The sequence below is a fragment of the Alternaria arbusti genome, assembly GCF_024043155.1.
Source record: "Alternaria arbusti strain BMP 1465 chromosome Unknown scaffold_18, whole genome shotgun sequence".
Taxonomy (NCBI): Eukaryota; Fungi; Ascomycota; class Dothideomycetes; order Pleosporales; family Pleosporaceae; genus Alternaria; species Alternaria arbusti.
Window position 1 is genome coordinate 488,086 of NW_026249958.1, and position 12,416 is coordinate 500,501.

The 12,416-nt window shown below is 56.0% G+C and overlaps 5 protein-coding genes across 5 annotated transcripts; 2 read left to right on the top strand and 3 right to left on the bottom strand.

The window, feature by feature from the left end:
- Nucleotides 1–469: 469 nt before the first annotated feature.
- On the bottom strand, nucleotides 470–1,914 carry J4E86_009798 (uncharacterized protein; the record flags this gene model as incomplete). Its single annotated transcript, XM_051450299.1, has 3 exons — nucleotides 470–1,414; nucleotides 1,463–1,594; nucleotides 1,654–1,914. The coding sequence occupies 3 exons, from the start codon at nucleotides 1,912–1,914 to the stop codon at nucleotides 470–472; spliced, it is 1,338 nt and encodes a 445-aa protein (XP_051298687.1).
- A 508-nt stretch (nucleotides 1,915–2,422) lies between these two features.
- J4E86_009799 (uncharacterized protein) lies at nucleotides 2,423–3,603 on the bottom strand (the record flags this gene model as incomplete). The annotated part of the gene is made up of 3 exons (XM_051450300.1): nucleotides 2,423–2,663; nucleotides 2,711–3,432; nucleotides 3,487–3,603. The coding sequence occupies 3 exons, from the start codon at nucleotides 3,601–3,603 to the stop codon at nucleotides 2,423–2,425; spliced, it is 1,080 nt and encodes a 359-aa protein (XP_051298688.1).
- Nucleotides 3,604–4,680: 1,077 nt separating this feature from the next.
- Nucleotides 4,681–5,198, top strand: J4E86_009800 (uncharacterized protein; the record flags this gene model as incomplete). The annotated part of the gene is made up of 2 exons (XM_051450301.1): nucleotides 4,681–5,006; nucleotides 5,057–5,198. The coding sequence occupies 2 exons, from the start codon at nucleotides 4,681–4,683 to the stop codon at nucleotides 5,196–5,198; spliced, it is 468 nt and encodes a 155-aa protein (XP_051298689.1).
- A 644-nt stretch (nucleotides 5,199–5,842) lies between these two features.
- J4E86_009801 (uncharacterized protein) lies at nucleotides 5,843–7,096 on the bottom strand (the record flags this gene model as incomplete). The annotated part of the gene is made up of 1 exon (XM_051450302.1): nucleotides 5,843–7,096. One exon carries the CDS (start codon nucleotides 7,094–7,096, stop codon nucleotides 5,843–5,845), a length of 1,254 nt encoding a protein of 417 aa, XP_051298690.1.
- Nucleotides 7,097–7,482: 386 nt separating this feature from the next.
- Nucleotides 7,483–9,659, top strand: J4E86_009802 (uncharacterized protein; the record flags this gene model as incomplete). The annotated part of the gene is made up of 2 exons (XM_051450303.1): nucleotides 7,483–9,486; nucleotides 9,537–9,659. 2 exons carry the CDS (start codon nucleotides 7,483–7,485, stop codon nucleotides 9,657–9,659), a joined length of 2,127 nt encoding a protein of 708 aa, XP_051298691.1.
- Nucleotides 9,660–12,416: the final 2,757 nt, after the last annotated feature.

Sequence of the window (12,416 nt, forward strand, 5' to 3'; positions counted from 1 at the left end):
ATAATGATGACTATGGTGCGTATGATGAGAAAATTGAAGATGTGCCGGACGGCTACTGTTCGTCTCACTGCTTGTATGGGTGTTTATTCCTTTGTCGTCAGGTGAACCGCTGGAGCTGTATACCCTATGTGTTGATTTGAACATATCATTCTTTTGTCTGCTATCATGTATGCCACACCGAGTCTCATGAATGTGACTGTCCAGAGACCCTTTATTCGTTGTGTCTGCCGAAGCGATGTATTTGTACAGTCTTTTAAGTGTTAGACCAGAGGGGGGAAATGGCATCACATCCGGATGTTCAATAGCGGACTTTAATAGTCTAGATGAGGGGAGGACTGGTCTATGATAGATTCTCCATCCCAACAGTACGGCTTGGTCGCCGTCTCGTATAATCGTAACACATTAGAGCTTCGGCCAGTCGTGGCTAGCAAGACTCCTGAAAACCTCTACAAGGTGCTATGCCTCCACCCTACTGTGTCTCCCTCACAACCTTGTCGACAGCCTTCGCAAAGTAGTCGACGTTGTGTGTGTTCAGGCCAGCCATGGAGATACGACCGTTCTTGGTCATGTACACATGGGAGTCTTCCCGGATCTTCAGAACCTGCTGCTCTGTCAAGCCGGTGAAGCTGAACATGCCAATCTGCTCTGTGATGTGGTTCCATGTGCCGGGTGTGCCCATGTCCTCGAGCTTGCTACGAAGCGCCTTGCGCATCTCCTTTATACGACCAGACATTGTGCGGAGGTTGTCTTCCCATTCAGCGAAGAGCTGGGGGTCGTTGAGGACGGTCGAGGCGATGCGGGCACCGTAGGCAGGAGGATTTGAGATCTCGGAGCGCTGGAGGATGGCGAGCTGTGAGGCGATGCGCTTGATGGTGGACTCGGCGTCGGATGACGGAGAGGTGACGAAGTGGAAGCAGCCTGCTCGCTCGCCGTACAGACCAAAGTTCTTTGCGTAGGACTGGGCAATGCAGAGCTCGAAGCCCTGCTCGACAAAGTAGCGGATCGCCCAGCCGTCAGTTGCAAGGTCACCTGAAGCAAAGCCCTGGTATGCGGTGTCGAAGAAAGGGAAGTGCTTCTTTGACTTGATCACCTCGGCAATCTTCTTCCACTGCTCTTGTGTAGCGTCGACTCCGGTGGGGTTGTGAGCACACGCGTGCAGTACGATGATGCTGCCCTCTGCCGCATCTTGCAGGGCACCGATCATGCCATCGAAGTCGAGGCCCTTGGTCTTCTTGGAGAAGTAGGGGTATGTCTTGTATTCGAGGCCGACGTTGGAGAAGATCTGGAAGTGGTTGGCCCATGTCGGGTCGGAGAAGTAGGCGGTCCGCTGGCTCTGGGTCTTGTAAAACTTGGCGAGGAAGAGGGCGCCCAAGTGGACGGCGCCGGTGCCAGAGATGGTCTGCAAGCTGGTGACCTGTGTGGTGTGAGCTCAAGTCATGACGTGATGGAGGGGTGTCCTCACCCGCTTCTCCTTGATGGCGGGGCTGTCACCACCGAGCACGAGCTTCTGGGAGGCGGTTGTGAACTCGGCGAGACCGGCGATGGGGAGGTACTCGTGGTTGAGGTTGGGGTCGTCGCGCAGTCTGTCGTCGGCCTGTGGACGTGTAGTGTTAGCCTGTGTTGTGTGGACATGAGGAAGGCGCGATGGCGTACCTTCTTGACGACGGGCAGAATCCAGGGCTTTGCATTGTCGTCGCGGTAAGCGCCAATGCCCAGGTCGACCTTGTTGGGGTCCTCGTCGCGACGGAAGGCAGCCATGAGGCCGAAGAGCGGGTCTTCGGGCGCCTGGGGGACGACATTCGCGTCGAAAGCGGTGGCAGCCATGGGTTCGATGTGGGAGGAGATCTGGGAGAGGCGTGTCTTGGACGAGGTCTGGGGAGGGGTGGAGGAGGAGGAGGTGCGTGAGTCTGGCATGATTACGGCGTAGGAGCGCTCCCACGTTTACGTTTCACCGCTGCCGCTGCCGCTGCCTAGGAAAGGGAAGCCGCGTCCGCCCACGCTAAACCCCGCAGTTTGCTTTTGGAGACGAGATGCGGAGAACCGGGAGGGCCGGCGCGAGACGATGAGCAAGAGATGCAGACATGGCGACGGCTCTCGGCCAGCTCGTTATATAGAGTTGACGCTCGGAAGGTCTGCCGCAGCGTCGTGTGAGCAGGCAAGCCGAGGCACAAGTTGCCGCGCCATCATGTCAGCCAGACAGGCCGTCTCACATGCAGGGCATCACCACGACCATGAATTTCTTGCGATGAACCGTTGTGGGTCTGCGTTGCACTTGGTTCATGTCTGCCCACCCCACATGGGCTGATTTTCCTGCTTCTGGGAATTTGGTCCACTCAGAGCGCAGCGGATACGAACGGCGAGGTCGCGATTGATTCACATGTAGACTGTCTACTAACAACACCAGCCTGTTTTCCTGCACGCTTCAGATGAACAAGTCCCACAAGACAAGTGTCGTGCAGAAGATACTTGTCGCCCAGAACAGCTTCTGTGCCGTGCTGCCCCGCTCCGTCGCACGCTTGAGCTCCTTGTTTCCGCTCCCTACATTCTCCGTCGTATTGAACGAGTCTTCGATGAGCTGGTCAATGTGCGCCGCCTGCATGCTGAGGTTGGACGCGAGCGTCGATTGTAGTTCCGAGATCTCGGTGAGGGACTTTTCGGTTGCGCTGGCTGTGTCAGTAGTCGTTCAGCATGCGCACGTCCGAGTACATACCGAACTTTGTCGAGTTGGTCCTCATACTGCTTGAGCATGTCCTGATTCTCCTGCGCAAATAGCTGGAGCTGCTCGGGGTCGAGCTGATTCTCCATCACCGCGCTCGACTCGTCGGGGTTGTACGTCGGCTTCGCGCGATAGCCTGCAGACTCGTTGCCTGCACTGCTGCCATTCATGCCGCTGTATTCGCTGCTCGTTGGTCCCGTGGTCCTCGTCTTGTACAGCACGCTCTTGCTCTTCTCCACCTCGCGCATGAGCCGTATCTCCATCATGTCGCTCTGGAATTGGCCGCACTGCTCCAGCTGCTTCTGCAGCGACCATATTATGCCCTCTCGATGCGCCTTGATCGTATTTGCCTTCGCCTCCTGGATCTCCTCCTCGACGCTCTTTGCTGTGATTGCCCCGCCTGCTGCCCATCGTCCAAGCGCACCTAGGCCCTGCTTTGCGCGCTTCTTCAAAGCAACCTGCGTCTGCGTTTCCTGCCGTGTCTGCTCAGCAATGCCCAGCCTTTTGATAGCATCGTTCAGCCCGTGTATCGATTCTTTCGCTTGGGCGTCAATCTCGTTGCGCTGCGTGTCGCTGAGGTACTTTGCATCTTTGTCTGCCGACGTCGCGGAGCCGTTGGTTCGCGTGTACTGCTTCCGGCGGGGAGGATGCGCCGTCGAGAGATAACTTTGCCGTATCGACTTCAGGTCCGTGTGGAGCTTCGCAATGTGACCTCGCTGCGACAGTTAGCTTTCACCTCCCCTCGGGTCCAGGCGCGCAACGTGGCCTACAATGCGGTATGCCTCCTTCACAAAATCATCTAGGGCCTCGACACGGAATACATGAGGCTCGATCGGGCGCGCATCGTGTTTGGCGAGTATCTGGTTGAATACTGGTGTGATGTCCATTGTGTTGGAGTGCGTCTGGGCAGCCAACTTGCTCATGTGAAATGACGATGCTCCCCGCGGGAGTGCCATGCTGGTCTTTCGCTTCCGGGCCAATGACGCACCATCGCCCTACAAGGTACTGTGTCTCCTCCACTACACCGGGCTCGCTCTTTGTTTTCTGAGCATGTGTTCTGAGCACCTTCAAAGGTGCATACGTCCTCCCGCAGGAACGCGGAAGTCAGAACAGGTGGATCTTCGAACGTTACAACAACACAACAATGCCCCTGATCAAGAACTGAAAGAACCAGGCTTGCTTCTGGTTATATTTTACATCTCTTTCCCTTGAGTTTTCTAATTGCTAAATTATAGAGTGAATTGGGGACAACAAATGCTGTTATTCTAGTACCTACTTCTGGCTCTTGCATTCTGACCATAGTGTGTCCTACTGTTGACAGACGGGCAATGATGTCCTACTTCCACATCTCTTGCGGATATGTCTGACCATGATCATCTGCCACTCGTCTTTGCCTTTGTCGGTTTCTATATGGCGTGCTACCCACGGGAACCTCCAACGCTCGTTTCGCAAACGTCGCTTTGTCCTTAATCTAGTCCCTCATTACATGGCTCAGCTATTGGTAGTTACCTCAGTATGTAGCTCAGCTGCTGGTAGTACAACCCAACAGCTGCGCGTAAGCTTATACTGAGACCTACCCAATAACACCTTCAGCCGCAAGGTCTCCTTACTGAACCTCGAGAACCCGCTAGCTCTTCTTCGTACAGCCCCAAATAACTTGCTCATCTTGCTCGTCTTGCGACCTACGAACGGACCCAAACCCGATTTTTCGCCTTCCAGTCACTTTCTCGTACGCATCTGGCCCGTCGCCCCTGCCGGTAGCGGCCCCGGATTGCGCCATAGCGAACGCTCCTGCCAGTATATATAACTCAAAAATCTCTTCCAATACCTTTTCCTTCTCGTCATCGCACTCACAAAAGTATCAACTCTTCAACTCACTCATCCCTCAACTCCCTCTGTCACCACATTCCCACCTCTCACCAAAGCCACATCCCCTCAAGATGCGCTCCTCCTACTCCCTCGCAATGGCCTTTGCCGCTGTTGCCGTAGCTGCTCCCGCCAGCCTTGCTGTCCGCGGCGATGAGGGCTGTATCCCGGTCTCTTACACCATCTCCGACTACAAGCTCGTCACCTCTGCTACTTCCGGTAGCGTTGACTTCAACTTCAAGTCTTCCTTCTCTGGAGGCGGCAACGACGACCCCGTCCAGAACGGCGTTCACTGCGGCGGTTCCGGTGCATCTGTCCCCAACAACAACGAGTGCCAGGTCGCTGACCGCCGTCTTCTCTTCGATCTTCGTGGACCTCAAGATCAGGCCTACTACCAGATCAGCCACTCCTGGACCTGCTCAGGGTGAGTCCACTACCACGTTCCTTCACATACGACTACTAACAGTAGACCAGCAACCAGTGGATCTCAGGTACCGCAGTCAAGATCGACTCGCTTAACTGCCACACTGAGGGCGACAAGCGCGTCTGCACTGGTGGACCCCAGACCTTCGCACCCCAGAACGTGCGCAAGATCTGCAACTCGCCTCAGTGCTAGATGGCTTGAGCTAGCATGTCAAATCCGTGGGATTGTCTTTGGTGGCTTCCTTTGATTGATGTAGTGTTGGCGGGAAGGGTATGGATGACTTTGGCTTCTGGGGGTGTTTTGGCGTCTAAACGGGTCTGGCTTTCTTACTAGCTTTTCTTTTTCAGTCATTAGGATACCCGGGCGAAGACTCTACTGCCCAAATGAAGATTCGAGTTCAACGTTGCCTCTCCTCTTATTGGCGTGCGATTATGTTATGTCAAGCTCATGTGACATGGTTGATCATGTTGATGCGACGCGACGCGCTTGATCGCAAATTGCGCCGCCTTCTAGGTTTGAGCTCGGAGTCACTCTATTGTTCCACATATGAGGCTGTTTTGCAGGATTGTGCGGGATTGTGTGTGATTGGGAGGTGGCTGACTTTGCTTTTTGTCTTGTCTTCGCCGCCTCCTACGCGTAGACTTGCACTGCTTGCAGGCGTCAGACCTCAATCAGATAATGCAGGAGGAGGGTTGGAATGTACGAGAAGAGAGACGTGAGAAGCGGATACTCACGTATCGGGACCTTGGTGCATGGTCTCAAATTGTAATAGTCTTGTAAGAAGAGGTTGGGTATAACGCGGAAATCAAAGTTTGTTCATCCGTGAGGTGCTTGCCTCACCTGGCAGTACGCAACTGCTCCATAGTTTTGACCAGACTCCTACGCTTGATGTTGATACTTGACAGAGTTGCTGCCTGGCTCTCAGCCCCATTCGCAACAGCTCGTTCGAGAAACGCCTGCGCTGCTAGCACTTCATGATGAGCTTTCGCAAGTCGTTTGAGTTGTTCTGGAGCTGGACTTGAGTGCGTAGATGGATTCATAGCCCAGTCCGCATGGGTATCCATATCCCCCATTGTGAGATCACTAACCCATAAAGAAATGTGGCCACGGAGTTCCAGGAGACTTGCCTGCTTATCAAATGGCGGAGATGATATGACTTGGTCGAGGCGCTCTGCAATCTCCAGAGCTTGATTAAGTTCCTCCGCTTGAATTGTCGCCTCTTTTGCGGAAGAGTTGTCCGGAGTCTCACTGATGTTACTGTCGACTGACGTGCTTCGAGAGGAGCGCGATTGGTTTGCAACGTCGTCGTGCAGCTGCTGTCTTGCACGCTTGCTCTTTTCGCGGACTTCGTAGATCCACAACGAGAACATGGGTGGGTAAAATGTCCTCTCGTCAACAGCATGGGGTTGCAATTTCCGGGTTGGGTGTTGGATAATGAGACGATTATAATATTCACGAGCAAGCTCAAAGCCTTCTGGAGAGAATCTGTGCTCCATCAGCGTCTGTGGCGTTCGACGCAGCGCTATTTCAGCACCGATGCCCCAGCGTCCGTGGTTACGGGGATCTACAGGGCGCCCACCAGCAACCTGCGTCCGTAAAATCATGCCCCACGCTCTCCCCGCACGCTCGTAATCTCCCTTGAGCAGACAGCAATGCATCAGCGTCGACAGAGAATCGAGATGAGCCCTCTTCTGAGCCTCTGGATGGCCTTGGACGGCACCACCTTTGGAAGAGGCGTGGACGGCGTAGAGGCGTGAAGGCGGTCTGGCCATTTCCTCTTGGACTTTAGCGGGGCCATTGTGTTGTTTGGACACGCTCGCAGGTGCATGGGGGAAGGGTGGTGGAGGGACTTTGTCTTCTTGACTGAGCAATAGGCCTGCGACACGCAGCTGAGCTATTCCAGGCGCAGTGGACGAGGCGTACGATTGGGCTATGGCGTCTGGCTGCGTTTCGTCGTCGGCCTCTAGATCCGCAAGTGATTCATCTTCCTTCCTTTTATCTTTATTTCTTCTTGCCCTGTGGTACTGACTCGCGCGCAACGAGCGTGTCCTGTTCTGTTCATGGCGCAGCTGCGTGGTGAAGTGCTGCATGGCTGCTGATGAGGCAGGACTGCAGGCTCATGCGGCTTCTGCGCTGCAACGGCCCCTGCTCAGAAGGCCGGGGTGCGGCGGTGAGGCTATGCAGGATAGCGGCCACGCACACACACTGAGGGGAGGGAAGGGAAATTGAGTCTGTAGAATAAAGGTGCGGCGAGTGGTTTCAGTAATAGACTCGAGGCACCTGGGCAAGAGCAATCGACGGCGGTAGCCCCATGGCGTTAGCGGCGTGACGAATTGGGAAGGCTCGGCTGCGCCATACATCACCGCCTGCCGCCGCTGGACCTCGTCGCTCTGACCCAAGACACATCGACCGACGACACCCTCTCCGACCGTTTCTATTCTCGAGGCGCGCCTTCCTCGCCGGACGGCCTCACAACATGGGCCAGGCAAATTCCACGGGCGCTGCGGACGCGCAAACACGGCGGCGCTCGCGGCCGCAGTCATGGGCGCCTGGCTTGCAAGCCTCGTCCCAGCCCGACAGCGACACGGTGCCAGAGCTGCTGCAGAGAGCGCCGGACACGCCCTCACGACCGCGAACGAGCACCACCAGACTCTCCAACCGCCTCTCTTCTCATTTCGGGCGCCACGATGCTGGCCCGTCAGCGCCCGGAGATGCCCCGTTGCCCAGTCGCTCGCGATCGCGGCTGAACCGGGCGCGCTCTTCGCTCAGCTCCATGACGGGCCTGCTGTCCAGGCGGCCGCCCATGTCTTCCCGCAACACGGAACCCACGCCCGGCGTCGCTGCAGCCAGCATACCCAGTACCAGCACGCCAAGCCGCTCCGCTCTGAGACACGCAGCAAGCGACCGAGGGCCCTTCCTTCCCCGTGTACAGGTGCCGGAGCTGGGGCTCGACTTTGACCAGCTGCTGCGGAGCAACTCGCAGGGCGAGCGGCCGGACGCACATCGCCCGCGGCCGCTGGTTCCTCTGAGCCCGCTGCGCCGGGATGGGCGGGCTCTCGGTATTATTCCGTCTCAGCGGCGACTTCGCAACATGATAGGACACCCGCGGAGGAGACGGTCACTATGGCAGGATGGAGAGAACATGGACAACGTGCAGCAGCTGCGGCAGGGCGAGGACCAGGCCGACGTGTTGTCGAGACTGCTATCGCTGGCCGCCGCAGCCACGGCAGCCTCACTGGTGGGCGACGACAACCAAGCAGCAACCCGAGACGGCACATTCGATACCTTCTTGCAGTCGCTGCAGAATGGCAGCATAGCATCGGCGCTCCGAGGCAACGAGGACGGACAAGGTGGCGACACTCCGGGAGCCGCCCAGGCGCCCCTCAATTTCTTCAGAATGTTCAGATTTGGCACCGGCACCGACAACGGGCGGAACGATAGTAGTGGGCGCGGTGGCAGTGCATCAGGGAATAGCGGAGCAGAAGGCGACGAGGATGGGGAGGGCAGGATGGTGCCGATAATCATTGTGGGCATCAGATCCATACAACCCGGAAGTGGCACTGGACAGGAGGATGCCAGCATACCGCCCTTCCTTGATGCCCTCTCGAGCTTTCCCACACCTCCGACGTCACCAGGCGATGCCAATGCAAACATCCTACAACCACCACAGAACGGGACACGCTTCAGCCATAGGCGGCGAGCCTCGATGGGCGGCTTCAACTTTCCTTCCAATTACGACAGTCAAAGGCATCACCGCGGCACGCCACAAGAGCACCCTCGGCCATGGTCATCCGTTACTGACTCTCCCCCGGGGCCTCTCCCCCCACCCTCCACGCCCGCGACGACGCTCAACTTCTCAGCCGGCCCATCAGGCGCCACTACACCAGCGACTTCCACCTCTCCTCCCTCGCCGACAATACAGTCCTCGGCACCTTCACGGCGGAACAGCTTCGTCCGTAGAGCTGCCGGCTCGACTCTCGAGCCCACTGCAGAAGAGCCACAAACGCACACCCGCAATGCTCGCCCACGACGCTTGAGCGAGTCGGATTTCACAAGGTATGGGTCGGGTGCACCCCGTAGAAGAGGTGTCGTGGAGCCCGACAACAATCCGGGGGAGGGCTCGAGGAGCTGGATCATATACGTCTTGGGAGGGAGCTACCCAGAGAACCACCCTATTCTTACAACCCCAAGTCTCTTCACCGATTCACCAACTTACGAAGACATGATGTTGCTTTCTTCTATACTCGGGCCCGCCAAACCGCCAGTTGCGAGCGAAGAGGATGTGGCTTCGGCCCCGGGTCTCTTCAGGATACAAGATCGTGTTGGTACTCTTGTGGCCGAGGCTGTTGAGGGTGAGGAGACCATCAGTCTCGTTCCGGGTGCGCGCTGCCTCGTCTGCCTATGCGACTTCGAGGTGGATGAGGAGGCGCGGAAGCTGGTCAGGTGCGAACACATGTTCCACAAGATTTGCATTGATCAGGTGAGTTGGTCTCTTGTGTTCGAGGAGTGGCATATGCTAACCTGTTCTAGTGGCTGACAACAGGACGCAACTCGTGTCCGCTCTGTAGAGGTGAGGGCGTGCACGAAACGGTCAAAGAAGCCGATGCCACTCCCGATGCCGCTGCGCCTGCTGCGCCGCAAGCAGCCGCTTGAACGATTCTCACCTGCAGCAGACCAGGCTCCGCTGTTCCGGCTCCGCTCATTCTTCACATATACCCCTTTCTTATATGATTGGCTGCTCCACCCGGTTTATTGGATACGAAGGATTATCGTATCAGGCTGTTTTCTGTATTTCCTGCAAACTGGAGCGTTCATGGCGTCCACAATCTACCACTTGAATCTTGGCATATTTGGCATCACGGCATCCCAGGGAAAAGGGATGGGGGTTGGACTGTTTTTCGGCGGGCAGCATCTCAACGACTTGCTACGAATCTCTCTTTGTACAGGCGGTAGGATAAGACAGGAGAAGTGATTTAGCTCTGAAGCTACATTATTAAGCAGATATGACCAACTGCTACGCTTGTGCTGAAGGCCTGCCTGCCAGCAGTAATAATGACAAGGAGCGTTCTTTCGGCATATAACTTCTCGGGATCGCATTGAAGGAGTGATACATAGAGAGAGGGGATGCATATCTGCTCACATAAGCCTGCTTCATGTCATGCATCACGTACCATGGCGGATTAGCAGAGCTGATATAGATGCTCGTCATCCGCCCAAGTGCGACGAGTCACCCACATGTTACGGGACGTGTCGTGCCGGCCATTATTCGGTCTTAGTACCCCGAAATTCCCGAACCGTTTCTCCTTACGGTCGAACAGGAGAAGAATTGTACTAGGCAGCGTATAGCTATACGGTGGAACGACTTTGGTAAACGGCGAAGACGCACAGGGCGAGTTTTCCGTTCTGGAACTTGTAGTGCTGACCCGATAGCGTCGTAGGAGTAATCATTGCCGGGGCGGGCGGCCGCCACAACCGTAGTTATCATACGATGCTTGTGGATGGACCAGAACCAGGTCCACACACGCGCATATCAGTGCACACACACCTTTTGACATTTTCACAGCCAGCCGCCGAACCCTCGATCAATAGCGTCCGGGTATTTCTGAATGGGGCGTAGACTGGTGATAGTCCCCTTGTTGATGCTTCCGCGGAGCGCAGAAGGAGTTGCTGATGGATGAACGGCTTGGTCTGCTGTAGCTTGATATAGCCTGCGTGAGGACGGGATAAGTGCAGATACCGGAATGGCGTGCGCCTGCTTTCGGGACGGAGGGACACGTTGCTGATCATACTGGATAAATAGGCTACAACTCGGAATGCGGACGAACGTGTGTATGGATTTGTTATTGGTCGCGCGGAGTCACAGACCCTGCATATCGTGGAGTATGGTTGTATACAAGCTGGGCGGGCGATCTATCAGACGACCGTTGCGTTCCATCAGGAACATAGACGTCTAGCTTTCGCATGCGTGATGTCATATGAACTCTCTCACACAACTTGCTTGGTTGCTGTAGCTGAACACGATAGATTGATTGATACAATCCGATGAGCTGTTCAAGAAGGATTCTTGTGCAGCCGTAAGGATCATGCAAGATTGTGTTTGATGATTCAAGACTACCGCGCAACCTGGGATGGAGTCTCAGGAGCCAGGGTACCGGCTTGTTCCTACAGCAAATCCAGATCCTAGCCAATACGAAAGAAAGACGGACCGTTGCGTGATGTCGTGTCCAGATCCCACTTTAACTCCCGATCCATCTCAGCTACCGGTCATGTAGAATGTTCGCAGGCTCGCATCCCAGTAAGTGCGATCTGGTTGCCAACCCTCGACCAGTTGCAAGTCCAGGGTTACTGGTCCACTCGTTCGACTCGGAGATGAGGTTACCGTTTCGGGCAGGAACAGTGTCTTCCGGTCAATACGGAAGGATTTATGGTAGCTCATGATTTCTCTGAATCTCGCGGACTGCCGCCCATGACTACGAATGGGATATTCCGTAGCCCAGGTCGCCCTTCACATGACAGAGAGATGTGGAGATGATTCAATAGTGCCCAAGGGAGATGGGAATGACGTTGAGACAGAGAACATGGCACTCTGAGATCTCGCAGGGACTCCACTGCAATCGCGTTCGAGAGTGGATTCAGGCCTTGCTTCGTGTCAGCAGTAGTCGTTGCTTCACAGGAAGGCAGTAGCCAGCCATTGGCAATGTCGTCAGCGCGCCAGAAAGCGTAAGATTGACGTCGCGCTCTGCGGGCGAGAGGTTGCGGAGCGTCTTGCAGTCGGTCTAATTGTTTCAAGCTGAATATCTGGCTGTGGGTCGCCGTGGTAGAAACGGGCGTAACCCTGCCTGCTACACGTGGGTCCATTGCCGTGGAATAGCGTACCTCGGACTCGCACCTGCCTGCGTGATGAGTCGTCCAATCTGAATCTGACCTTCCTCTCGACGACGGCAGAAAAAGCTCGACCGTCACCCCACACACTACCTCATCTTCTGCCGTAGCATCCAGCCCGTCATTCGCGGCATGCAAGACGCAAGCCACCGGCACACGCAGGCCGCGTTTGGCATGCACCTGGACTGCGCTGAGCTGCGGCCAGGCTTGCGAGAACGAAGTTCCAAGGTTGGGTTCCGCCAGGCGTTGTTGCACAGCATATCTAGACCTCGTCAGCATATGGGCCTCCGTCGCTGCAAGGCAAATGAGACGCGGCGTCAATCATCTAGAGATCCACCCAAAAGACGCGCCGCGTGCATGACGCACAGCAACTGCACGGTCGCGGTCGCGTCCCGCTCTTTCGCTCGCTCAAAGCTCCACCAGTCAGCTGCAGCCGGATTCGCGATTACAGCATCCGCCATCTACCATGCTGGTATAGGGCAGAACACGACATCAACCTCTGTAAGGTCGGTCTCACTATCTGTCAGG